This window comes from Sus scrofa, chromosome 7 (genome assembly GCF_000003025.6).
Source record: "Sus scrofa isolate TJ Tabasco breed Duroc chromosome 7, Sscrofa11.1, whole genome shotgun sequence".
Taxonomy (NCBI): domain Eukaryota; kingdom Metazoa; phylum Chordata; class Mammalia; order Artiodactyla; family Suidae; genus Sus; species Sus scrofa.
Genome location: NC_010449.5, coordinates 35,002,796 through 35,029,790, shown reverse-complemented (window position 1 = coordinate 35,029,790; position 26,995 = coordinate 35,002,796). Strand labels below are relative to the sequence as shown.

The following is a 26,995-nucleotide window of genomic DNA, read 5'->3' as shown; positions in this document are numbered from 1 at the left end:
TGCTCTGCTTGAGGCATATCATCACCCTCTTGGGAGAGTAGCTGTTACAGACAGGGCAAGGGTTGGGGCCGGGGGGGACCATAATGGAATGTGCTGATGTGATGAGCCAGGCCTGAGTCATGTGCCCCACACACCTGGCTGTTCCTCATGAGCCTGAAGAGTGGAATGGGGGTGGCTGGGGGTTATTACCCAAAAAGAGGAACTAAGAAAGCTTGCTGGACAGAAAAATTTAGCTCTCCAAATCTACTGCCTTCTCAAGTTTCCCCAAAGGGTACACATCCCCTCCCTTTTTACCATCCCTCCTCTGGGAATGCCTCATGACCAAAATTTGCTGGAAAGTTGACAAGTTACATGTTCATTTGGCTTAACCAATGGGAAGACTATTTTTATTTATGGCAAGACTGAGTTGAGTTAATTGTGAGTTGCTGCTCTCTTGGGTTCAAATTCCTCTTAAAGATTCAAGCTGCTGGAGTTCCCGTCGTAGCGCAGTGGTTAACGAATCCGACTAGGAACCATGAGGTTGCGGGTTCGATCCCTGGCCTTGCTCAGTGGGGTAAGGATCCGGCGTTGCCATGAGCTGTGGTGTAGGTCGCAGACGCGGCTCGGATCCTGCATTGCTGTGGCTCTGGCATAGGCCGGCGGCTACAGCTCCGATTCAACCCCTAGCCTGGGAACCTCCATATGCCGCAGGAGCGGCCCAAGAAATAGCAAAAAGACAAAAAAAAAAAAAAAAAAAAAAAAAAGATTCAAGCTGCTGAATTATGCACGCAGAAATATTCTGAAAGTGAAATAATTGAGTCGGTTGTCATCTTCTCTATAAAAGACAATGGGCTGCATCAAAGTGCTGCTTGGGGACACTTCTACGGAACTTTTTTTCTGGGAGAAACACTGCAGTGGACAGAAATGAATTGTCCTGACTCAAAAACAAATAAAAATTAGTGAATTTCAGGAGTTCCCATCATGGCTCAGCAGTAACAAACCCGACTAATATCCATGAAGATGCGGGTTAAATCCCTGGCCTTGTTCAGTGGGTTAAGGATCCGGCATTGCCATGAACTGTGGTGTAGGTTGCAGACGTGGCTCAGATATGGTGTTGCTATGGCTGGCAGCTGCAGCTCCACTTGAACTTCCAGAAACTGTAGATGCGGCCCAAAAAGCCAAAAAGCCAAAAAAAAAAAAAATATATATATATATATATATATATATATATACATATATATATATATATTTATAGTGAATTTAGCTACTCACCCTCTTAGAACTATGTGAAGAATCAAGAGGAAGTAATAGCCTGACTATATATATATGATATATATATGCTATACACACACACACAGTGGGTCTTAATTTTGATAATTCTGGTCCGGAATAGTCTTATTGACATATAATTTCTACTTGTTAAAAAAAATCTGCTCCTAGTGCTAACAGGTTTGTTGGTGTTTTCTGGTGAACTAATTTGATTTGTTGTGATAAAAAGTTTTTTTTGGGAGTTCCCGCTGTGGCTCAGTGGTTAACAAACCCAACTGGTATCCATGTGGACATGGGTTCGATCCCTGGCTTTGCTCAGTGGGTTAAGGATTTGGTGTTGCCGTGAGCTGTGGTGTAGATCACAGACACTGCTTGGATCCTACGTTGCTGGGGCTGTGGTGTAGGCTGACAGCTACAGCTTTGATTCAGCCCTTAGCCTGGGAACCTCCATATGCTGCAGGTGCGGCCCTGAAAAGACAAAAGACCAAAAAAAAAAGTCTTTTAAATAATGAAATATGTATTTTTCTGGGATTATTAATTTTTCTAAGACTCAACTTCATGATTGTTTAATCATCTGCCCCTCTCTCCTCAAAAATCAAGGCATTCCCCACCCAGATTCTGTTTCCATCCTGCTCCTGAAGCTGTTTAAGCCTAGTTCAGGTATCTTTTTTTCAGAAATACCTTTGAAGGGATTCTTCTATTGAACAAAAAGTAGTTAGAAAACCTCTAATGACACCAATTACAAAATCCATGATCCTATTACTTTGTTAGTGTTGTTTTCAACTCTGGTTATCTCTCCAAATTTGAGGGACTCTAATATCATTTGTTTGGTTCAGTGAACTAAATTATTATTTCAGTAGTAATGTGTTACTGGTTACTTTGATTTAGATGTTGTGTAAGGAGATTCTTTACGCCTTCTCATCTAGTTAAACAAAGTGAAGTCTCACTTTATGCAGACACTTCTAGACAGCTTTCTTCTAGTTGGGATCTAGTTAAACAAAGAGTAATAAAAGTGAAAAACTAAACTAAAATGGATTGTATTTTTTCTAGTATGTAAATGTGATGTGTGTGGAATAATACTCCACTTCATAATCTGCAAGAAGGGAGAAGCTTTATTTTTGTTTTATTCATGCAAATATTGAAAGATAAGAAATGACAAAAAGTATTAGCTTTGTAATTTAAATTTCTAGGGAAAATGCATTTTTCAAAAAGAAGGAGAGGATTTCTACAAGGGAACTTTCATCTGATCATTGAACTTTGGTTTACAAGGCATTGATACATTTACATAAATCAGGACTCTCTCTAGCTAGGGTGAATTCAGCAGTAGCCTGCCGTATTGGTTTTAGGAAGTTCAGAAATATTTCTTACCAAAAATGTGTATCCCATTATTTGTTGCTGAAATTCATCATTTGCTTTTCATTGTGTTTATTAATTACTATTTTCTCTTTCTGTCTTTAAAAAATATGACTACTGATGAGGCTGTAAATTGGTGCAATCACCATGGAAAACAATATGGAGGTTCCTTAAGAAACTAAAAATATAGTTACTATATGATCCAGCAATCTTACTCCTGGGCATATATCCAAAACAGATGGAAACTCTAATTTGAAAAGATACATGCACCCCAGTGTTCATAGCAGCACTATTGACAATAGCCAAGACATGGAAGCAACTTAAATGTCCATAGACAGATGAATGGATAAAGAAGATGGTGTGTGTGTGTGTGTGTGTGTGTGTGTGTGTGTGTGTGAGTGTATGTATATACACACAATGTAATGTGACTTAGCCATAAAAAGTAATTAAATAACCACTTACAGCAACATGGATGGACCTAGAGATTGTCATATTAAGTAAAATAAGTCAGACAGATAAAGTCAAGTATTATATTAGAAAGACAGTTGTGGGATTTTAAAAAATAACACAAATGAACTTATTTACAAAACAGAAATGAATTCACAGATATAGAAGAGAAACTTATGGTTACCAAAGGGGAAATGGGGAGAGGGATAAATGAGGAGTTTGGGATTAGCAAGTACAAGTGACTATATATAAAAGAGAAAAACATCAGGGTCATACTGTATAGCACAGGGAACTATATCCAATATCTTTTAATAACCTATAATGAAAAAGTATCTGAATCACTTTCCTATACATTAGAAACTAATACAACATTGTAACTCAACTGTACTTCAATTTAAAAAAAGAATACCGAGAGATAAATAAAATAAAATAAAAATAAAACAAAAACAACTATACAAATAGAGAATTCTATAGCTTCAAAACTCATTCTTCAAAAATAAAGGTGAAATTAAGGCATTCCCAGATACACAAAAAACTGAGAGAATTTGTGACTAACAAACTAGCCAGTGCATCTAAGCAAAAAAATAAAATAAAATATATCTAGATTTGAAATGAAGAAATAAATGTATATCTTCAGATGAAATGATAGTGTATATAGAAAATCCCAAGGAATCTCTATAAATGAATATAAGTAATAAGTAAGTTCAGCAAGGTTGCAGGATACAGGATCTATATACCAAAAAACACTTGTATTTATTTCTTTTTCATTTAAAAAAATTTCTTGAGTATACTTGATTTACAATGTTATGCTAATTTCTGCTGTACAGCAGTGATTTAGTTATACGTATACACATATCCATTCTTTTTCAGATTCTTTTTCTATATAGCAAAAAATCCCTTTTATTTCTACACAGTAGCAATGACCAATCTGAAAACAAAACTGAAATATAAATTTTAAGAGAAGCTTGTCAGTTTCTCAAAGATGTCCAAACTAGCCTTTTGACATTTTGAATATCTTGTTCCATTGCCTTCTGGCTTCCATCATTCATATTGAAAAATCCGTTGTTACCCTTACTGAGGATTCCTTGTAGGTAATCATTCACTTTTCTTTTGCCACTTTTAAGAATTGCTTTGTCTTTAGACAGCTTGATTTTGATGTGTCTAGGTTTGGATTTCTTTGAGTTTGTCCACTTGTATATATTGAGATTCTTTGCTTAATCTTTTCCATTCAAATGTTTCTCCCCTCTCCATCTGGGACTCCCATAATTTTGATCTCTTAAGTTTCTGATTATTTTTCTTCATTCTTTTAAATTGCTGTTGCTCAGACAGGATAATCTCAATGGATTTATCCTGAAGTTTACTGATTCTTTCTTATATCAAATCAAATTTTCTGTTGTAGTGGATTTTTTTAAAAAAAATTGGTTATCTTAATTTTCAACTGCAGAATTTGGTTCCTTAATTTTTTTCTTTTTTATTAATATTCTTTTTTATATGCTATATCATTCTCATACTTTCTTTAATTTTTTTAAACATGCTTTACTTTTTTCTCTGAACATATTTATAATAACTAAATTATTTATCTAGGTAGTAAGCCATAGTCTGTGTTTCCTCAAGGACTGTTTCTAGTAAACATTTTATTTCTTGTGTATGGGAAATACTTTGTTTCTTTGTGTGTCTCAATTTTTTTTTTTTTTGGTTGGAAAACTGGGCATTTTAAGTAATATAATATGACAGCTCTGGAAATCAGATTGCCACCCTCCCTAGGGTTTGTTATTATTGTTTGTTATTGTTGCTCTAACTGGTTTGTTTGTTTAGTGAATTTTCTGGGCTAATTCATAATGTCTGTATTCTTTGTTGTATGCAGCCTCTGAAATCCCTGCTCATTGCTTAGTCATCAGTAAATGATTAGAAGAGATGTCCTTGAATGCCTTCAACCAGTCAGTCTTTAGGTCTTTTTTGAAGGGTTCTTTGTATGTGTTGGGGCACCCCTTCAATGTTCTAGAAGTTTACAACTCTGCCTTAGCTTTCCCTTTAGGCTTGTGCGGAGCTTCAAGGGCAGCTAGAGGTGAGATATAAGGACATTCCTGGGTCTTCTCTGGGCACAAACATATCCCTGCATGTGTGTGTGGCCTTCTAGAGTCCCAGCAATATGTCCTAACTTTTCAAAGCTCCTTATAGGCATATCATTTCATGAGTTTTTATTGTAAGCTTTTGTTCATCCTATCATTGCAGCCTAGGGCAACTGGTGATGTAAAATACTTCTGATTTTTTTTTTTTCATTAGACATCATGGGGAGAGGGCTATCTGTACTGATTGAATTATGAGTCATGTCAAACAAAGACAAGTGCTGTAATTGGGACTTTTCCCAGGAGCTTCCAGACATCTCAGAGAAATACATTTCTTTGGACTTTTTGGGGAGCTCCAAGCCTGTGCTGCATTTCAATTGTTGCTAGTCTCCTGGATGCTGGCCTGCACAGTCACACTTACTATAGTTGCAAGCCGTTGTTTTTCAAGGCTACCATAGAGTTGGGAAGGAGGAGTGGGAACAATTAAATTAAAACACCAAAAAGCTCACTGTTCTTCCTGAGCTTCAGCCGTTTTTCTTGAGAAAGCACTCCTGGTCTGTTTTGAGCCTTGGCATAACCTCTAGGGTTCTAAAAAGTTGTTTTTGACTATATTTGCTACTGCTCTCATTATTCTTATGGAGATGTAAGGTTTGAACGGTCCTTACCCCATCATCTTTTTCTTTATTTGTAATTAGTATTTTCCTTTAGGACAGTTGAGACTAGAAGCATGTGAAATTTCCCAGTGCCCAATGGAGAGGGGGCAGATTGAGTTGGGATGAGGATCCTCTACAGAGAGAAACTATAGATATATTTTTATCTGTTTTTATTTTGTTATTAATTTTTTATTGTAATGGTATAATAAATAAATAGCCATGGAGTATATATAAGTAGAGCCTACATTTAAAAAATCTATATGGAATTCTATGAAGCTTTGCCATTTGGTTTTCTACCCCACTGCAGATGAAAGGAGAGAGAGAGCATATATTAAAGGATAGTATACTAGGACAACTGGTAGAAAGAAAGAATATTTAAGTTAAAAAAGTAAATATAGCAATCAACGCATTTCAGTGTATCACACTATAGTACTCACTTGTCATAGGTTTTAGCAAGGTCAAAATGAAAATGCTAATTAACATGTTCTCTGTACCTTTTTCTTTTCAAGACAGGAATGCCTAATCTATTTTAGAACATTTTCTATCAAAAATCAAAAAATATTTAATATTTGTTACTTAAAGTCATAGTCTTCATTTATTTAGAGCACTTATGGCCCAGAAATATATATCTAAATTGCATTGATAATGGGATATTGCTATATTGTTGGTGACAAATTCTGTTGAACATAAATATTCTGTAATAATCCAGCTCCTCTGGCCTAAGTCTCTAGGCTGGCCATAGCAGGCAAGATCCTATAAACCCAGCCTCCAGGACAGCTCCTGTGAAATAAGGCTCCAAGTACATCCAACTCTTGATGGGCTCCTATGGAATCAGCTGCCAGATCAACATCAGTGATCTGCAGTGCCTGGTCAGCTTCTGTGGACCCAGGATCCAAGTTCACCCACACAGGCATGACATCACAATCACCAAAGGAAACTAATAAAGCTCCAATGGCTGGTCCTAAAGAAATAGAGACCTAAAAGCTTTCTGATAAAACATTCAGAATAATCCTCTTAAAGAAATTCAGTTAACTACAAGAAAACAAAGATAGACAACTAAATGAAATTGGGAAAATAATGCATGAACAAAATGAGAAGTTCAACAAAAAAATAAAAACCATTTAAAGAATAAAGAAAAATCCTAGGATCAAAGAATACAATGACTGGATTGAAGTTTCATTAGAAAGCTTCAATAGCAGACTCAACCAAGCAGAAGCAAGAATTCATTAACTAGAAACAAGTCATTAGAAATCATTGAGTTAGAGGAGACAAAAAATAAAGAAGAATGAAAAACAGTGAAGAAAACCTACATGAATTATGGGATACCATTAAAAGGAACAATCTATTCATTATTAAAGTCCCAGAAGGAGAAGAGAGCAGATAAATTGGTAGAAGCTTGTTTAAAGAAATAATGGCTAAGAATTCTCAAATTGGGGGAGGGATTTGGATATCCATGTTTATGGAGCTTATAGGTCACCACAAAATTTCAGGCCAAAATGATCTTATCCAAGACGCATTAAAATAAAACTATCTAAAAATCAAAGACAAAGATAAAAATTTTAATGAACTAAGAAAAAAAAAATTCCTCACAGTAAGGGAAATGCCATGAATCTATCAGCAGATTTCTAGGCAGAAACTTTGCAGCTGAGGAGAGAGAGGGATGATGTATAAAAGCGTTGAAAGGAAAAAAAAAAAAAAAACCTACCAACCAAGAATACTTTACTGGCAAAGTTATTTTTCAGAAATGAGGGAGAAATAAAGACATTCCTAAATAAACAAAAGCTGAGGGAGTTCATCACCACTAGGCCTGCTTACAAGAAATGATGAAAGGAGTTCTTCAAGTTGAAGTGATAAGATACTAATTAGTGACATGGAAACATATGCAAATATAAAACATACTGGTAAAAGTAAGTATATAGTCAAATTCAAAACATATAGTCAAATACTGTAATACAGTGATGTGTTAATTGCTTAACTCTAGTAGTTTAAAGGACAAAAATATTTAAAATAACTATAGCTATAATATCTTGTTAATGAACACACAATACAAAAAAAGGTATGACATCAAAAAACATAACATATGAAACAAGGAGTAAATGGGCAGAATTTTTATATGTGATCACATTTAAGCTGTTAGCAGCTTAAAATAAACTGCTAAATCTTGAAGATATTTTATGTAATCCTCATAGTAACCACAAAGCAAAAGGCTACAGGAGATACATAAAAGATAAAGAAAAGTGAATCTAAGCATACCATGTGGAAAATCATCAATTCACAAGGAAAGATAGGAGAAGAGGGAGAAAGGAACATAGGAAATACAAAACAGCCAAAAAGCAATGAATAAGATGACATTAGTAAATCTGTACCTGTCAGTAATTACTTTAAACGTTAATGGATTAAATTCTCCAATCAAAAAGATAGAGTGGCTGAACGGATTAAAAACAAGACCCAGGAGTTCCCATTGTGGCACAGTGGTTAACGAATCCGACTAGAAACCATGAGGTTCCGGATTCGATCCCTGGCCTTCCCTAGTGGGTTGGGGATCTGGTGTTGCCGTGAGCTGTGGTGTAGGTTGTAGACACAGCTCGGATCCTGCATTGCTGTGGCTCTGGCATAGGCCGGTGGCTACAGCTCCGATTAGACCCCTAGCCTGGGAATCTCCATATGCCGCGGGAGTAGTCCTAGAAAAGGCAAAAAGACAAAAATAAATAAATTAATTAAATAAAATAAAAAACAAGACCCAACTATATATTGCCTATAAGAGACTCACTTCAGCTTTAAGAACATACATAGACCTCAAATGAAGGGATGGAAAAATATATTTCACACAAATGAAACCTGCAGAAAGCGAGAATATTCTACTTATATTGGACAAAATAGACTTTATATCAAAAATTTTAACGAGACAAAAATAGTCATAATTATGAAGGAGTCAATTCATCATGAGTATATAATAATTATAAATATATATGCATCCAACATCAGAGCACCTAATATATTAAGGAAGTAGAGATGTGAAAAAATAATTAGACAATACAGTAATAGCAGTGGAATCCAATAGCTCTTTTTCAACAATCAATAATCAGATGGGAAATCAATAGGAAAACATTGGTTGTGAACTATATCTTAGATCAAATGGACCTACCAGACCTACATAGAACATTTCTGCTAACAGCAGCAGAATACACATTCTTCTTATGCACACACAGAACATTCTCTAATATAGATCATATATTAGGTCACAAAACAAACCTTAGTCTATCTCAGAAAATTAATTACCAAATATCTTTTCTAACCACAATGGCCTGAAACTTGAAATCGGTAACAAAAGGAAAACTGGAAAATTCACAGATGTGTGGAAATTAAGCAACACACTCCTGAATAACCAGTAAGTCAAAGAAGAAATCAAAAGAGAAATTAAAAAATAACGAGCATAAATGGGAACACAACATACTAAAAGTTAGTGAGATGCAGCAAAAGTAGTTCTAAGAGAGTAGTTTATGACTCTAAATATCTATATTTAAAAAATAAAGATTACAAATAACCTAACTTTGAAACTCAAGGAACTAGAAAAAAGAAGAATAAATTAAGCCCAAAGTTTGAAGAAGGAGAGAAATAACAGAGATCAGAGCAGAAAAAACAATATAGAGACCAGAAGAACAATAGAAAAACATCAATGAAATCACAAGCTGGTTTTTGAAAAGATTTAAAAAAATTGACAAGCCTTTAGCTAGCCTAAGAATAAAAGAATTCTCAAATAAAATCAGAAATGAAAGCCAAGGCAAAACAGCTGACACCACAAAAATACAAAGGATCATAAGAGACTGTTACGAACTTTTATATGTCAACAAACTGGATAATGTAGAGGAACTTTCTAGAAATATACAATGTAGCAAGGCTGAATCATGAAAAAATAGAAACTTTAAACAGACCAATAACAATAAGGAAATTGAATCAGTAATCCAAAACCTTTCGACAGAGAAAATCCTGGGGCCAGATGGTTTCACTGGTGAAGTCTACCAAATATTTAAAAATTAACACCAATCCTTCTCAAACTCTTCTTTAAAAATTGGAGAGGAGGAAACATTTCCAAATTCATTTTACAAGGCCAGCATTACACGGATACCAAAGCCAGATTAAGGACACCACAAGAAAACTATACACTAATATCCCCAGTGACTACAGATGCAAGAATTCTCAACAAAATACTAGCAAACTGATTCAACAACACATTAATAGGATCTTATAATAGGAGTTCCTTTTGTGGCTCAGCAAGTTAAGGACCTGATATTGTCTCTATGAGGATGCAGGTTCAATCCCTGGCCTTGCTCACTGGGTTAAGGATCCAGCATTGCTGCAAGCTGTAGCATAGGTCACAGATGAGGTTTGGATCCGATGTTGCTATGGCTGTAGCATAAGCCGGCAGCTGCAGCTCCAATTAGACCCCTAGCCTGGGAGCTTTCGGTGGCCATAAAAAGAAAAAATAAAAGTATCACACACTGTGTTCAAATAGAATTATCCCTGGAATGCAGGGATGATTCAACATATGCAAACCACTAAATGTGACACACTACATTAATAGAAGATAGAAACCATATGATCATCTCAATAGGTGCAGAAAAAGCATTTTAACAGAATTCAACATACTTTCATGATAAAAAGTCTCACCAAAATTGGGTATAAAAAGAATATCCCTCAACACTGCACTCCCAAGGCAATGTGGAGGTTGGGGTACCAACCCTCCTCACAGTTGAAAATCCAGGTATTTTACAGTCATCCCACCTCGTCTGTGGGTTCAACCAGCTGAGGATTATGTAGTACTGTAGTACGTATTTAGTGAAAAAAATCCACTTAAGTGTGGACCCACACAGTCCAAACCTTGTTGTTCAAGAGTCAGATGTATTCTAAAATAACTATTTTATTCAAATTAAAAAAGAGAAAAATTTTAAGATGACTAGATCCCATTTGAGTTACAGGTCCTTTCTTAATGTATTGATGTGCTGAGACTCCTAGATGAAAAAGTAATTTCTGGCAGATAGCCATGTGTATAAATATTTCTATAAATGTCCTTTCAGTAGTGTTGAGTCAAGTTGCTGTTAGAATCCTAGCCATTTACTACAATCATAGTAAGCCATTTTGAGATTAAAAGTGTGCCATTTCTTTATGCAGCGTCCTGGCAGGTTACAATGGTACCATCTTTGCCTATGGACAGACAGGCAGCGGTAAGACCTTCACCATCACCGGTGGGGCAGAGCGCTATAGTGACAGAGGCATTATCCCAAGGACGCTGTCGTACATTTTTGAGCAATTACAAAAGGTATGAAGCTTTAAGTTCATTTTTTGTTTGATATATTCAGCAGAAATGTAATTGTCAGTGGAAAATGTGACATTTTGTTATATTGTACCTAAATGAGGAAATAGTGTGTAATATGCTGGCCTTTACCTTTAAGGGAAGTTTGGGATTTTGCTGAAGAGGTGGAAATCCAGAAGGTGCTTCTCATTAAAGGGATGCTGCTTCAGCAAGGCTCAAAGAGAATTACTTCCTGCTGATAAAACCCATGGAGGTTAAAAGAACAAATAATACATTTTTACCAATGGATATCTTATATTTCTCATTAAGAAATTGAAGAATGTCCTTTTGCCAAAATGGACCTTTATTTTAGCTACAGGAGCACTGGATAGGATAATGTGGTTATAGCCTTTTCACACTTTTTACGGAAGCCCATAGGAATTTACCACAGTGAAAATTCTATTGCAATTAATATTATTGTTAATGGAGTTCCCGTCGTGGTTCAGTGGAAAGGAATCCGACTAGAAACCATGAGGTTTCAGATTCAATCCCTGGCCTCGTTCAGTGGGTTAGGATCTAGTGTTGCCATGAGCCGTGGTGTGGGTCGAAGATGCGGCTTGGATCTGGCATTGCTGTGGCTCGGCTGCAGCTCCAATTGGACCCCTAGTCTGGGAACCTCCATATGTCATGGATGCGGCCTTAAAAAAAGAAAAAAGAAATTATTAAGAGAAATTTCATGTCTATATTATATGAATCATTTATTGTGTGGCTCCAAATGTCTGTTGCTTTATCAACGTTTAATACAACTAACAAGGTAGGTTTCTCTATCCCCATTTTATAGTTGGGAAAACTGAGTCTTGAGTTAAATATCTTTCTCCGGGTCCTGATAAGTAGTTGATTTGGAGGTTCCATCTCAGGGCTGTGTGAAGCCAAATTCAGTGCTTTTTTACCACTACATATCCTGCCTCTGTATCTGACTGCCTTTATTTTGTTGGCTGTATTTAAACAAGTTTCCACCGTGCCTCAGTGTTAACAAACCCAATTAGTATCCACGAGGACATGGGTTCGATCCCTGGCCTCGCTCAATGGGTTAAAGGTCCAATGTTGACGTGAGCTGTGGTGTAGATTGCAGACGCAGCTCAGAACTGATGTTTCTGTGGCTATAGTGTAAGCTGGCAGCTGCAGCTCTGATTCGACCCCTAGCCTGGGATCTTCCATATGTGGTGGGTGCAGCCTAAAAAGACTAAACTAACAAACAAACAAACAAATTCTATGTAATGAGTCACTTAGCTTCTCTGGGTTTCAGTTCTCCCCTCTGTGAAAGTAGGCATTGAATTATACTAGAGGATCTCCAGCGTCCCTACTAGTTCCAACAATTCTTTGGTTGTATTAATTCTATAACAAATGTCCTAACTAGGTCAGTGTAACAGTCCTTCCAAAATTTCTTGACTGTATGCTACTTGCATTTTGAGTTGCAAAGATGAGAAGAAACTGCTGAGATCTGCATAATTCTAATTTTCACCATAAAGTAGCAATTACCCATTAGTTCAGCCCATCTCTCACTAGCGCAAACATGCTAGCTCTGCATGCCAGAAAAGTCGGAGGAGAAAGGGTTGAGTGTAGTGTATATGTTGGACCTAAATCCTTTCTTTTTGTTTACTCCTTTATTCCTGACATTAGCTGCTTTGTTTTGTTCCCAGATTTCACAAACTGAGGGTATAATTTCTCATAGTTTTTGTTACTGAGGCCTAACGTGCGAGTGAGGACATTGTCTTGGAAAGACCGTTGACGTTGGTGTGGCCAACCTAGTTCTGAGAAAGCGCATTATGGACAGCATGTGGCCTTGGGCAGTTCCTTAATGTCTCAGGCCTGTGGAGTAGCTGTGAGAGTTGAATATACCGTATTTAAAGATATTGTCCAATTCCTGGCACATAGTAGATGCTCAAAACATGATAGTCATTAATTACCACAGCCGCACACACATACATATATATATGTAGCATATACACACACACACAGATACACACACATATATATGCATGTGGCATACACACACACACACACACACACACACACACACATAAATATGCATGTGGCACACATACACATACAAAGTATACGCATTTGGCCAAGTGATTCCTACCCAATTTGAAACTCGGAATAAATGAAGTCAGTTCCCCTGATTAAGTTAAACTGAATAAACACATTCTTTCCTAATAGAAAATATATTTGTCTCTTTTTAAATTTCATCTCTAGTTACCAAAATGCAGCTCTAAAAGTCTAAATATCTCCCAAGTACCTACCATCTGTTGGGTTCATTGTCTTCTATCTGTCTGCCATTGACATGACTCTAAACCCCATTTCATTCTGATGATGCTAAATAACTTCCTGGACTGGGGAAAGTCCACCGGACCAATTTATAGCCAGGACAGCTCCTTGTAAACGAACGGGTTCACAGGATGGGGCACGGCACATTCATTGTATCCTGACGGAACTGTGGTGAAACAAGTCAGAGGCAGCTTTGCAGTTCTTCGTGAAGCATGTCGTCCTTGTCGAGCTGAAAAATGCAGACAGGTACTCAGACACCCCCAGTGGACTGCTTTAGAGGCCACGTGGTGCTCTCCAGAATCCTCAAAGGAAACATTTGACTTATGCAAAGTATTTATTCCAAGATTAGCTAAGAATGAGTGCACACCAGATCCTAAAATGCCTGTGCGTGTGATAGGAGCACATTTTGCAAAGCTTTTTTTAAGAAGAAAATTGATTCTTTTTAGAAATTGCTGCTCATTATTTTTGAGTATTGTGAGGTGCATACTTGTTTGGGGGCAGGAGAAAAGGCTGTCTGCAGGAAACATGTGTGTTACATTACAGTCTGGCAATCCAAAACAGGAAAAAGGGAGTAATAAGGAAAGGTAGCTGCCATATAGTTCAGTGAATTTTAAGTGTGTATTCCAATAAAAGCCCAGCAAATGCAGAAGCCGGAGGAGCCAAAGGCATTATCCCTATCATCTCAGGGCAATGGAACTTGCTATTTTCCTGACTTTTTATTATTTCTTCTTGTTTCTGAAAGAAGAGGGTTTTTCTCTACTGCAGATGAACATACAAGTTGGCTGTTCTTTTTGCCTTCCTTCTCCTTTCCTTTTATATTCACAAACTGAATTCTCTATGTGCAGGCTTTTAGAAATCATAATAAGAATAATAACAGTAATAACAATAACATCAGCAACTGCAGTGATTTATTTATTGGTGTCTATTAGCAGGTCATATTTTTGGTTGGATTTAAAATACAGAACCTTGGAGTTCCTGTTGTGGTGCAGCGGAAACGAATCCGACTGGGAACCATGAGGTTGCGGGTTTGATCCCTGGCCTCGTTCAGTGGGTTAAGGATCCGGTGTTGCTGTGAGCTGTGGTGTAGGCCGGTGGCTGCAGCTCCGATTCTAGCCTGGGAACCTCCATATGCCGCGGATGTGGCCCTAAAAAAAAGACAAAAAGACAAAAAAGACAAAATAAAATACAGAACATTATTTCTCTGTCATAGCAGTTCTTCAAAATGAAGGTTATTATCCCTGACTTCATGATTAAACAGCTGAGGTTAAGGGTGCAAGATTACTCAGTTATAAAGGCACATCTAGTGGTCAAACCCAGATTTGCCTGATGCTAAGATGAGCTCATAAATGTAGCTAAAATCTCAAACCATAATCTATGGGATGTGTCAGATATGTTCAGATAAGTTTTAGAAATAACATTGCTTGAAACAGGGTCTCGGGATGCTGCTGAGTGATCCCCATGGGCTTTAGCTTGCTCTGAGAATCTTTCAGAGATGGACAGTATGTATGTTGATCACGGAACACTTTTTTCCACAAGTGTGTTAAGTAATATTTTAGGCAAGACTGGATTAGACCACAGGCCCCTCAGAGTCTGTCTAGTACATGCAGTCTCTGGTTCCTGCCCTAATCCAAGCAATACCTCCCCAAATTACATCGATACGATGCCTTTACTAATGAGGATACTGATATAATCGATGGACCATGTGTCAGCATAAGCAGCCAGAGTCACCTGCATCAACAGGTTTTCCAGTGTCTGGTTGGGAGAAATTTGCTCAGTAGAAAGTCAGTCTATGATGTTACCTTCACAGAACACCAGAACATGGAAGTCCAGCTAGAGCTTGAGTGTTTTACTATAGCCTATGCTGGCTGGGAGCTGCTTTAATGGTTCATGTATTATTTCATTTGTATAAAATGGCAGTATCTTTATCTGGATTGTTTGAGCCAGAGAATCATTTTAACTTTAACCTGAAGAACACCTGGAGAGTCATTATCCAAGTTCTTCACTCTAATGGGTGTGGAGATGTGCCTGGCATGGTAGGGGTTCAGAGCTAGGAGCACTAGGATTCTGGCTTTGGATTTGCAGGCCACTGCTCTCTCCTATTTCTGTGTCTTGCTCTTCTGCTTCTTTGAATAACATCTGTCAAATGGATTGTCCTGGATATGGGTAAGAATCCTTTATGTGAATATCCACTCTGACGATCTGCCAGCCCTCTTGCCAGAAGACACAAATATATTCTCCTCCTATTAGAAGCAGGACTATAATGCTGGCAGAAATGGAAGCATTCGTATTTTGAGGGGAAACAAGAAGAAGTGCTATCATTGATCATTTGTATTAAAACTGAGCTTGGAATTTTCTCGAGACCTGAAAAAATTCCATTTTATTCTGTCTCAGACAGAATGGGTCCTTTCTGTTTGTTGGCAGAACCAAGACTAGGACCAGTCACCTTGACTTTTATCCTACTTACACTGTTGCCTGTATCATGGCATTTCAGCAGTGATCCGCAGAAAATACCTCTCTCTAACCAGTGGCTGAATATCTCTACTTTGCTACTTGGGCAAGGAAAATTAACCCAACAGGTAAGGTATAAGTAGGGAAATTTAGCGTCTACTCTTGCTATATTGCCTGATTGATCCGAACTATTTCTGTTCCCTGGAATTCACTTTCCATATCTATTTGTTGTCTGTTATCTATTTGTCATTGGAAATTCGAATTTTAGGAAAGTTAAAAGGGAATTATGATTAAAGATGGAAACTCTTTTGATACTCAAGTTTTTAAACCGAAGTAACAATTCTGTGTTCTTTTTTTGTTTGTTTTCTTTTTGGTCTGGAAAGTAAAAATGGCGTGTTATACAGTTCTGCAACCAAATTGGCTCATTTTAAGTGTATATTGACTTTTTATGTATAACGTGGAACCAATAAAAAATAACAGACTGAAGTTGCTTGTAATCATGGGTGTTGGCCATTAAAAAAAAAAAGAAAGAAAGAAAGCTTCATGCATATGGTAACTGGCAACTTAAAAGTGTCACGAACTGAAAATGTAAACCATACAAAGCGAGAGAGTAAAGGAGAGAAACGCTAAGGAAACTAGTGATGTGTTCATTTTTCTCTAAGCTGCATCGTGATTTATAGCCATTTAATGATGTCTTTCTTCTTTCCAATCAGGACAGCAGCAAAATATATACAACGCACATTTCCTATTTGGAAATCTACAATGAATGTGGTTATGATCTATTGGATCCAAGACATGAAGCCTCCAGTTTGGAAGATTTGCCGTGAGTAGCCGAACAACAAAGAATGGGGGAAAATTACTTTCAGATGTTCCCTTCAATTGTTTTCTTTGAAACTCTTTATGTCTCTGGTCTCAGTCACAATTAACAAATACTGGATAACAGAATATTTTCAGAATATAGTGGATTTTTTTTTTCAGTTATTACAAATAGGCAGTAGTGATGGGGGCTAAAACTGCTGGAAACTCATTTCTTGAGACAGTCACTTTTGGAGTTGGAAGGAGAGACTGCAGCTAATGTTCTGGAGAGCGGGTGCTGAGCGGATCGGTGGGCTATGGCAGTACCGCTTCACGCTCGCCTTTAACTCCTCTAACTGTGGCCTTTCTCTGAACAAAGTATTCCAGTTAGGTTTCAGGCAGTGATAAAAGAATCTGAAGGAGAGAAAATAAAACTTTAAGTTTTCCCTAAATGCTCCTCTACTGACATGAGTTTGGTCAGATTGGTGCTGATTGTTTCATGAATACATAGAATTTTCAGAGCTTATTTCTTAATGGAGCAAGTTACTCTGCAGGCATGTCCACAGCATTACTTGCTGCTCATTTGAGTATTTGCCTAAATTAGACATATATTTATTGGTAACAATTCATATGATTTTGTCCAGACATCTTCAGAATGTTGGTAGAGCCAAGAAAATGCATTTTAATATTTTTCTTTTCAAATGTTCTAAAACAATTTAAAGATTTATATTAAGCCAGCTGAAGCCAGCTTTTGAGGGATTTGAATGCCATTTTTGTATGAGGTTGATCTTTATTCTAACAGGCTTCTTAATTAGTTTTCTAGCCTCCAGTCTAACCTATATACATCTGACTAACTCTTGCTTAAAATTGATTTTAAAAAGTCACATTTACACCGAAGAGTTGGAAGCTTGCTTAGTAATAATCCAGAAATGAAGGGGTTGGCTATGATGAACACGGAAAAGAGAGAGAAATCTGAGAGATATGTGAAAGAAAGAACGAGGAGGGAGAGAGGGAAGGAAGGAAGGGGAAAGAAGAGAAAAGAAAAAAAGAAAAGTAGCAGACAGGAGTTTCCATTGTGGCTCAGTGGGTTAAGAACCTGACTCGTATCCATGAGGATGCAGGTTTGATCTCTGGCCTCACCCAGTGGGTTAAGGATCTGGCATTGTCGTGAACTGTGGTGTAGGGGGAGGATGTGCCTAGACGCTGAGATGCTGTGGCTGTGATGTAGGCTGGCAGCTGCAGCTCTGATTTGACCCATAGCCTGGGGACTTCTATATGCCTCAAGTGCATCTTTAAAAGGGAGAAAAAAAAAAGAAAAAGAAAATTAATTGATCATGCCTAGCCTCTTTGACTTGATTGGTTTTGCAAAGAAGGTGAATCACAGCAGGTTGGTGCACTACTCACTTTATTGCTTGAGGAGAGGAAGCTCAGGGAGGTAGGACTTGCCCAGGGTTTCAGAATTAATCAGTTAACGGTAGAACAAGGATTAAAAAACAGACACTCTCACTTTCATGCCAGAATAGCAAAAATAGCTTCAAGATTTTACCATAGGACCTAGAGAATTAAGGCGTCATTGATCTCCATTAGAAAACTTGAGTGGGTGGTAGTGATGAGTTTCACATATGGTGTGTGAGAACCAGCACTAGATGTTTACATTTATAACCAACTCCTCAGGGGTAGGAAGCATGCCTTACCTGAGCTGGTAGTCTCTCTTGCACCCGGGCCAAAGTAAATTCTTAAAATTAAAAAAAAAATCTGTTAAATTGAAACTATGAAGGAGACATTTGAAGATGAGAATGTAAAGGGAAAACAGCATGAGCCCTGCGAGTCTGAGTCTCATTGATGTAATCGGGTGCAGCCTAGCTGTGAATGAGAAAAGTCCTTGGAGCTCTGAGAAAGGTGGTGTAATATAGAGGAAGTCAGGAAATTTGGGTTCTATCCCCAACCCTGCAACCTTAGATTAACTTTTCACTTTTCTGGGTACCTCTTTGTCTATAAAATGTGGGCATAGAATTACATTTTTTTTTCTTTTTAGGGTCTCACCCATGGCATATGGACGTTCCCAGGCTAGGGGTCAATTCAGAGCTGCAGCTGCCAGCCTACATCACAGCCACAGCAACACCAGATCTGAGCCACATCTGCGACCTACACCACAGCTTATGGCAACGCCAGACCCTTAACTGAGCAAGGCCAGGGATCAAACCCAAATTCAACCATCCAACCTCCAATGTCTAGATTTCAAAGCTTAGTGACCTCATAGGATAGGATTTACTTGGTGGCTCTTCTCCTCTTCACAAAAGGACAAATGATTTAGATACTTAACTGTCCGTCCTGCTAGGAAAGAGCCTTAAGCCTCTTTGGAGCAAGGACAGTGCCTTAATTCACTCTGTGTCTCTGCACCTCCCAGCACTTAGAAGTGGTTCTCAGTGCTGCTCAGATTGTCTCTATAGATGATATAAACTACTGCCCCTTCTTTAGTAGCTTTGTCTACTAGTTGGAGAACGAATTCACTGACTCAAGTACAGAAGTGGCCTCACTTACAATGCAGGGGTTTTCAGTGAACTGCCACACACACACACACACACACACACACACACACACACACACACACACGTACACAGGCACACATGTATACAAAAGTGTTCTAAAAGATTTTCCTATCTTACATTTTGCGCTATAATTACATGACAACAAATCTCATTAAAATAAAATTAAGTTTTTCATTAAGAAAGGAGAGTGCCATATCCCAGCCTGTTTTCTTCAAATATATTCAGTAGTATAAAATTCTGAAAGAATTTAAGAGCTGCATAGTCTTTTGGTGTGGGAGTAATGGGATTTGCCTGGTATTGAGTGTGCTAATGTTCTGGGGATTTTAGAGGATTTTCCTTTTACTAAGATTATAAAATAATTCTTTACAATGGAATGTGACTTCTGCTGTACCTGGATTGGATTAAGTGTATGTACTGTTAATCTGGTTTCACATACTCTTGAACTGGGACAAGTTCTAACTCTGAACTCCTATCTGTCAGGTTGACTGGCTTTATTGTTGTGAGCTAGAATGTCCCAAACACTCTGAATACCATCCAGCAGTAGTAGGCAAGATGCCTGATGACCTTGGTTTTCTCCTGTAGTCGTCCATTTGAGGGACAATGACAATATATACATTTGATCCCTTCCACATTCTTATACTTGGCTTAACCATGTAAAATTGAATTCAAGGTCATTTTGATGTCACACGCTAATAGCCATCAGTAACAGATTCCTTACCAATAAGCAGCTCAAATTCCCTCAAATCACCCAGTGGATGCTCTTCTCACATGTGCTGTATCTTTTCTGTTTCTTTTCCTTTTACATTCTGATGAGTTACACTTCTCTGCTCTTGCAGAAGCATTTGCCTGTAGATTACCTGTGGACTTTGTATATATTTGCTGTCAGGACACCAGACGAAAGTCAATCGCTTGTTGTAGTCATTGCTATAATCATTTGGCAGTGAGTTTTTAGATATGACACCAAAAGCATCATCTGTCAAAGAAAAAATAGATAAATTGAATTCATTAAAATTAAAACTTCTGCTCTCTGGGAGTTCCCATCGCGGTGCAGTGGAAATGGGTCCAACTATGAACTGTGAGGTTGCCGGTTCGATCCCTGGCCTCACTCAGTGGGTTAAGGATCCGGCATTGCCGTGAGCTGTGGTGTGGGTCACACATGTGGCTCAGATCTGGCGTTGCTGTGGCTGTGGTGTAGGCTGGCAGCTACAGCTCCGATTAGACCCCTAGCCTGGGAACCTCCATATGCTGTGGGTGCAGCCCTAAAAAGACAAAAGACAAAAAAAAAACAAGAAAAACTTCTGCTCTCTGAAAGACACTGTCAAGAAAATGAAAAGACAAACCAGAGACTCAGAGCAAATATTTACACATCTGGTAAAGGACTTGTATTCAAATATTCAAATAACTCTTAAAACTCAGCAATAATAAAACAAACAATTCAGAGTTCCCGTCATGGCTCAGTGGAAATGAATCTGATGCAGGTTCGTGAGGATGCAGGTTCAATCCTGGGCCTTGCTCAGTGGGTTAAGGATCCAGCATTGCTGTGGCTGTGGTGTAGGCTGGTGGCTACACCTCAGATTTGACCCCTAGCCTGGGAACCTCCATATGCTGAGGGTGTGGCCCTAAAAAGACAAAAGACAAAAAAAGAAAAGAAGGAAAGAAAGAAAGAAGGAAAGAAAGAAAGAAGGAAAGAAAGAAAGAAAGAAAGAAAGAAAGAAAGAAAGAAAGAAAGAAAGAAAGAAAAAAAGAAAGAAAGAAAGAAAGGAAGGAAGGAAGGAAGGAAGGAAGGAAAGAAAGAAAGAAGGAAAGAAAGAAAAGAAAACAACTCAAAAAAATGAGAAAAAGATCCGGACACCTCACCACGGAAGATATATTGATAGTAAATAAGCATATGAAAGGGTGCTCAACATCGTCTGTCATTGAAGAACTGCTAGTTAAAACAACAGGATACCACTACCCACCTGTTAAAATAGCTAAACATTTTAAAACTGGCAATACCAAATGCTGAAAAGAATGTAACTCTCACTCATCACTGGTGGGAATGCAATGTAGTACAACCAACTGGGATTTTTTAAAATTAATTTTATTGAAGCATAGTTGATCTACAATATTGGGTTAATTTCTGCTGTACAGCAAAGTGATTCAGTCATACATATACACATATCCATTCCCATATAGATTATCACACAAAGTTAAATAGATTTCCCTGTGCTATACAGTAGGTCCCTGTTGATCATCCATTCCACGTACAAAAGTGTGCATTTGCCATTCTCAAATGCCTAATCCATCCCTCCTCCTCCCACACTTCCTAATCATACAGCCACTTTGGAAGACAATTTCCAATTTCTTAGAAAACTAAGCATGATCTTATCATATGATCTAGCAGTCACACTCTTAGGTGTGTGATTAATCAAATGAGTTGAAAGTTTATGGCAGCACGAAAACCTACCCACAAATGGATACAGCAGCCTAACTCGTAATTCCCAAAAACTAGAAGCAACCAAGATACCCCTTAATAGTCAAATAGAAAACAAACTGTGGTATATCCATGCGGTGGAATATTGCTTGTCTGTAAAAAGAAATGAACTAGTAAACCACATGGAGGAACCCTAAACGCATATTGCTAAGTGTAAAAGCCAGCATGAAAAGTCTACACACTCTATGATTTTGACTGTATGACATTTTGCAAAAGGCAGGACTAATAGATACACTATAAAGATCAGTGGTTGCCAGTGGTTGAGGAGGGGTTGGGGTAGAGGGATGGGTAGGTGAAGCATGGAGGATTTGAGGGGCAGTGAAACTATTATATATGATACTATAATGGTGGGTACATAACTTCATGCATTTGTCAAAACTCATAGAATCTATAACACAAAGAGTGGACCGTATTGTACACCATGGACCTTTGGTTAACAAAAACAATAGCAAAAAGGAATTAACTATTGATACACTTTAACAACTTGAATAAATCTCCAGGGAATTATGCCGAGTGAAAAAAATCCAATCCCAAAAAGTTATATGCTGTGTGATTTCATGTATGTAATATTCATTGAATGGCAGGATTATAGAGGTAAGTAGCAGATCAGTGGTTGACAGGAGTTAGGGAGGGAGGTGGGGATGGTTATATGAGGCCAGTGATGGATCCTTGTGGTGATGGTCTCTTCTGTATCTTAACTGTGGCTGTGGATACACAGCACTGGCAAAATGCATAGAACTAAACACACACACACACACACAATCACATAAGCATAAGCAAAAGTGAGACATCTGAATAAGATCAGTGGCTTGTATCTATGCCAGTGTCCTTGTTGTGATATTTTAACACAGTTTTATAAGATGTTACTGTTGTGGAAAACCAGGTAATAGGTACATGGGATCTTTCTGCATTATTTCTTCAGTTGCATGAAAATCTACAATTATCACAAAAAAATAATTTTACTTTAAAAACAAAAGTGGCTCTATATTTTATCTGTAGACATATATATATACATATACACACATACATGGGTTAAAAATATTCTGCATTTAGTAATTTAAATAAAAATAGAACTTCTACTTTTGAAAGCTCCTATGTCATATGCTATAAAGGGAGTATAGTTAGACTCTAAGTATGTCTCATGAAGTAAAACAGTATAACTGCTGGTCTTAACCATAGGGAAGATAGTCCCCTTACTTTAGTGTAATTTTAGTATTCCTAAATAGGGACACACATTCCATTTAAGGTTTCAAAGGTAGTTATAGTTATTACTACGTGTTTTTTTTAAGCCAGTAAACTCTAGCATTCAGTATTGAAATCTCAGCTCTGTTTTTTTTTTAATAATTTGTCATCAAAATAAAAAAGGTTGACAGATGTTATATTTAATTCACCGCATTTCTAATACCGACTGGAGATAAAACACTGCTAAGTGCCTCAAGAGTTACAAAAAAGTGTCTGCCTTCCTGACTTACAGTCTAGTCATGTGGAATCACTCAGGTATTCAGCAAACATTTCCTGAGATCCGACTTGGTTCCACACACTATGCTAGGCACTGAGTTTCCTGACAATCTTTGCTCTCTGGAACTCATAACTCAGTGGATAAAAATAGTACAAAAGAGCATAAGACGTAATATGAAAATCACAAGAGAAGCTCAGAGAATGACATGGGCTTAGAGGAGAAAGAAATCACATCAGGTCAAGCCATCCGAAAAAAAAACTCACAGAGAAGACAGCACGTGAAATAGTCCTTGAAGGAAGGCGCAGCACTTGGGGCCATGGTGTGAGACATTCACGTGGAAACAGGGGTCAGAAGTTGAAAAGCATAGCGCTTGTTCTGTGACAGTTCATAGACCTATTCCACTGGAACCCAGTGAGGTGAGATCATTAAGACTGGAAAAGGTACAAGAGCAAGGATTTGGCAGGTGAGAGATCACCCTTGGAGATTTTTATTAGAGGGAACAGTGTGACTGGAACTACCTTTTTATTTTATTTTATATATAATGATTTTTATTTTTTTCCATTAGAGCTGGTTTACAGTGTTCTGTCAATTTTCTACTGTACAGAATGGTGAGCCATTACACATACATGTATACATTCTTTTTTCTTACACTATCATGCTCGATCATAAGTGACCATAGTTCCCAGTGCTGCACAGCAGGATCTCATTGCTAATCCATTCCAAAGGCAGTAGTCTGCATCTATTAACCCCAAGCAGCCCATCCATTCCCACTCCATCCCTCTCCCCCTTGGCAACCACAAGTCTATTCTCTATGTCTATGAGTCTGTTTCTGTTTTGTAGATAGGTTCATTTGTGCCGTATTTTAGATTCCACATATAAGTGATGTTGTATAGTATTTGTCTTTCTCTTTCTGACTAACTTCACTTGGCATGAGAATCTCTAGTTCCATCCACGTTGCTACAAATGGCATTATTTCATTCTTTTTTATGATTGAGTAGGGTTCCATTGTGTATATGTACTACATTTTCTTAATCTATTCATCTGTTGATGGACATTTAGGTTGCTCCCATGTCTTGGCTATTGTGAATAGTGCTGCTATGAGCATAGGAGTGCATGTATTTTTTTGAATTGTAGTTTTGTCCAGATATATGCCCAGGAGTGGGATTTCTGGATCATATGGTAGTTTTGTGTTTAGTGAAAATAGTAAAATTTATGTTAAAATGAAAATAAATAAAAGTAGATGAACTCAGAACTTGTAAAATGCAATAGCATAAACTTAGAGGTGTATAAAGTTATTCACTTGGCAGAAGAATTGCTATGTTTTTCTAAAATTAAAAATCCATTGTCTTTAGATATATTTATTCCTATAATTTCCCCAAATGTGGTAACTTGAGCACATAATATATGATACTGAAACTGTAAAATCTGAACAAGAAAACAAGTATTAGTGAAAATAGAAGGAAAATGATTTTCTTTGAAAAAAATGTTGGTATCACTGAAGAAGATAGATTTTAGCATATGACTGTATAATTACCATATGGAATTAGACCAAACAAGAAAATGATGGATGGTTTGTGAGCCTGGAGCACCAAAAGGAATGTAATGTCTGAATGTAGTCGGAGATTAGCAAAAGCTATCAGTATAAGAGGGAGGATAACAAGGGTTTTTTTGGCTGCACCCACGCATGCAGAAATTCCCTGGCCAGAGATTAAAGCTCCACCACACAGTGACCCAAGCCACCTCAGTGACAATGCTGGGTCCTTTAACTGCTGGGCTACCAGGGAACTCCGCAAGCATAGATTTTTTTTATGTTAAATGTTTATTTCTGGAAAATCTTGCAAATAGTGGTTGCCTGTAGATACTAAATAAGCATATGATAAGCCATGGTTACATACACTAGATTTGGGAGCTGTTTGTCTCTTAGTGGTTGTAAAGTGATAGTTTAGGGCAGGAGAAGTTTGATTAATTTAATATGTTTGGTTTAATATCACCTTTCTGTAAAGGTGATCTTATCAAGTTATTAGCAATCAAATTTTCTCATTTTTGGACCTAATTTTGAGAAAATAGAAAATAGAAATGAAAGAATGTTTCATATACATGCTAAACCTTAGTAAAATAATTTAATGACAATAACCAATAAATTAATAAATATAACCATCTATGAGAAAAGCATTGGTTCTTCCATACATTTATTGTACCTAGTACGGTTCTGAGTTTGCCTATCAAGGTTAGTTTTCCCTTTGGTTTTGCATTTCTGTTGGAAGTGGCCAACAGCTTCCATCCAGTTCTTTATCCTGGGTCCTTTTGGAGATATCTGCTTTCATAGCATATGAAAGCCTAAACATAGTAAGAAGCAGAAGCTTCTTGAAAGTATGAAGATGTTGCCACATTGACACCGGACACCCTTGAATCATGTAGGATATGTTACATTAAATGACTCACTTTAAGTTTGCTTCTTTTCTGAAAGGGGATGAATCATATACAGGTTGCCAGAACCTCTGAAATGGCAGACTTGTGGTAGTAGAATTACCTTAGAGTGGTGATTAAGTTCTTTGGGAAATCAAAAGATCAGAGTTCAAGTCTAATAATATTATCACTTAGGTAAATAAGAAATGGCAATATTTAGGAGAGGATATTTACCAATTGAAAAAAGTTAACGTGGATAAAAAACAAGACTTCCTCACAACAATCACTCAGAATATTTTACATCGTTGAGGATTAAGAAATACAAACTACTATGTACAAAATAAATAAGCTACAAGGATATACTGTACAGCGCAGGGTATATAGCCAATATTTTATAATTTTGTTTTTTTATTTTTAAGTTTTATTGAAGTATAGTTGATTTACAAGGCTGTGATAATTTCTGCTTTACAACAAGGTCATTCAGACGTACGCATACACATATCCATTCTCTTTCAGATTCTTTTTCCACACAGATTATCACAGAATATTGTAGCGTTCTCTGTGCTATGCAGCATGCATAATAACTTTAAGTGAAGCATAATCTATAAAAATAATGAATCATTATGTTGTATACCTGAAATTAATGTACTATTGTAAATCAACTATACTTCAATTTTAAAAAAGAGTATTTTGCAGTTTTGAGTTTGGGTATTGTTTTTTCTGATAAAGTATTTAGTTTTGGGTTCATAGCACAACTGAGAGGAAGGTACAGAGATTTCCCATATACCCCCTGTGCTCACACATGCACAGCCTTTCCCATCATGAACATCACTCACCAAAGTGATATGTTTGTTACCAAGAATGAACTTACACTGACACAGCATAATTACCCAAAGTCCAGAGTTTACTATAATTCTCTCTTGGTGTTGTATATTCCTCTATAGGTTTGGACAAATGTATAATGACATATATCCCTCATAATGATAAAGAGTGTTTCCATTGCCTTAAAAATCCCATACACTGTCTAGTCACCACTACCCCCAACTCTGCCCCTGGCAATCACTGATCTTTTTATTGTGTCCATAGTTTTACCTTTTTCAGAATGCCACATAGTTGGAATCATACAGTATGTAGCTCTTTCAGACTGGCTTCTGTCACTTAGTAATATACATTTAAGTCTCCTCCATGTTTTTTGGTGGCTTCATTTCTTTTTAGCACTGAATCATATTCCATTATCTATATGTACCAAAGTTATTTATCTCTTTACTTACTGAATGGCATCTTGGTCACTTTCAAGTATCTGTGTGTAGGTTTTTGTGTGAATGTAAGTTTTTTCAACCTCTTGGATAAATACCAAGGACCAAGACTGTTGGATTGTATGATGGAAATAGTTTAGTTTTGTAAGAAACCATCAAACTGTCTTCCAAAGTGACTGTACCGAGAGCTCCTGTTGTGGCACATTGGAAACAAATCCGACTAG

General features: G+C 37.3%; 1 protein-coding gene across 1 annotated transcript in view; it reads left to right on the top strand.

Annotated features, from left to right (window-relative positions):
- KIF6 (kinesin family member 6) overlaps window positions 1–26,995 on the top strand; it is a 355,709-nt gene that overhangs the window by 66,254 nt on the left and 262,460 nt on the right. Inside the window, 2 exon segments of the mRNA XM_003128378.6 lie at window positions 10,937–11,084; window positions 16,547–16,656. Coding sequence (XP_003128426.4) covers window positions 10,937–11,084; window positions 16,547–16,656 — 258 coding nt within the window.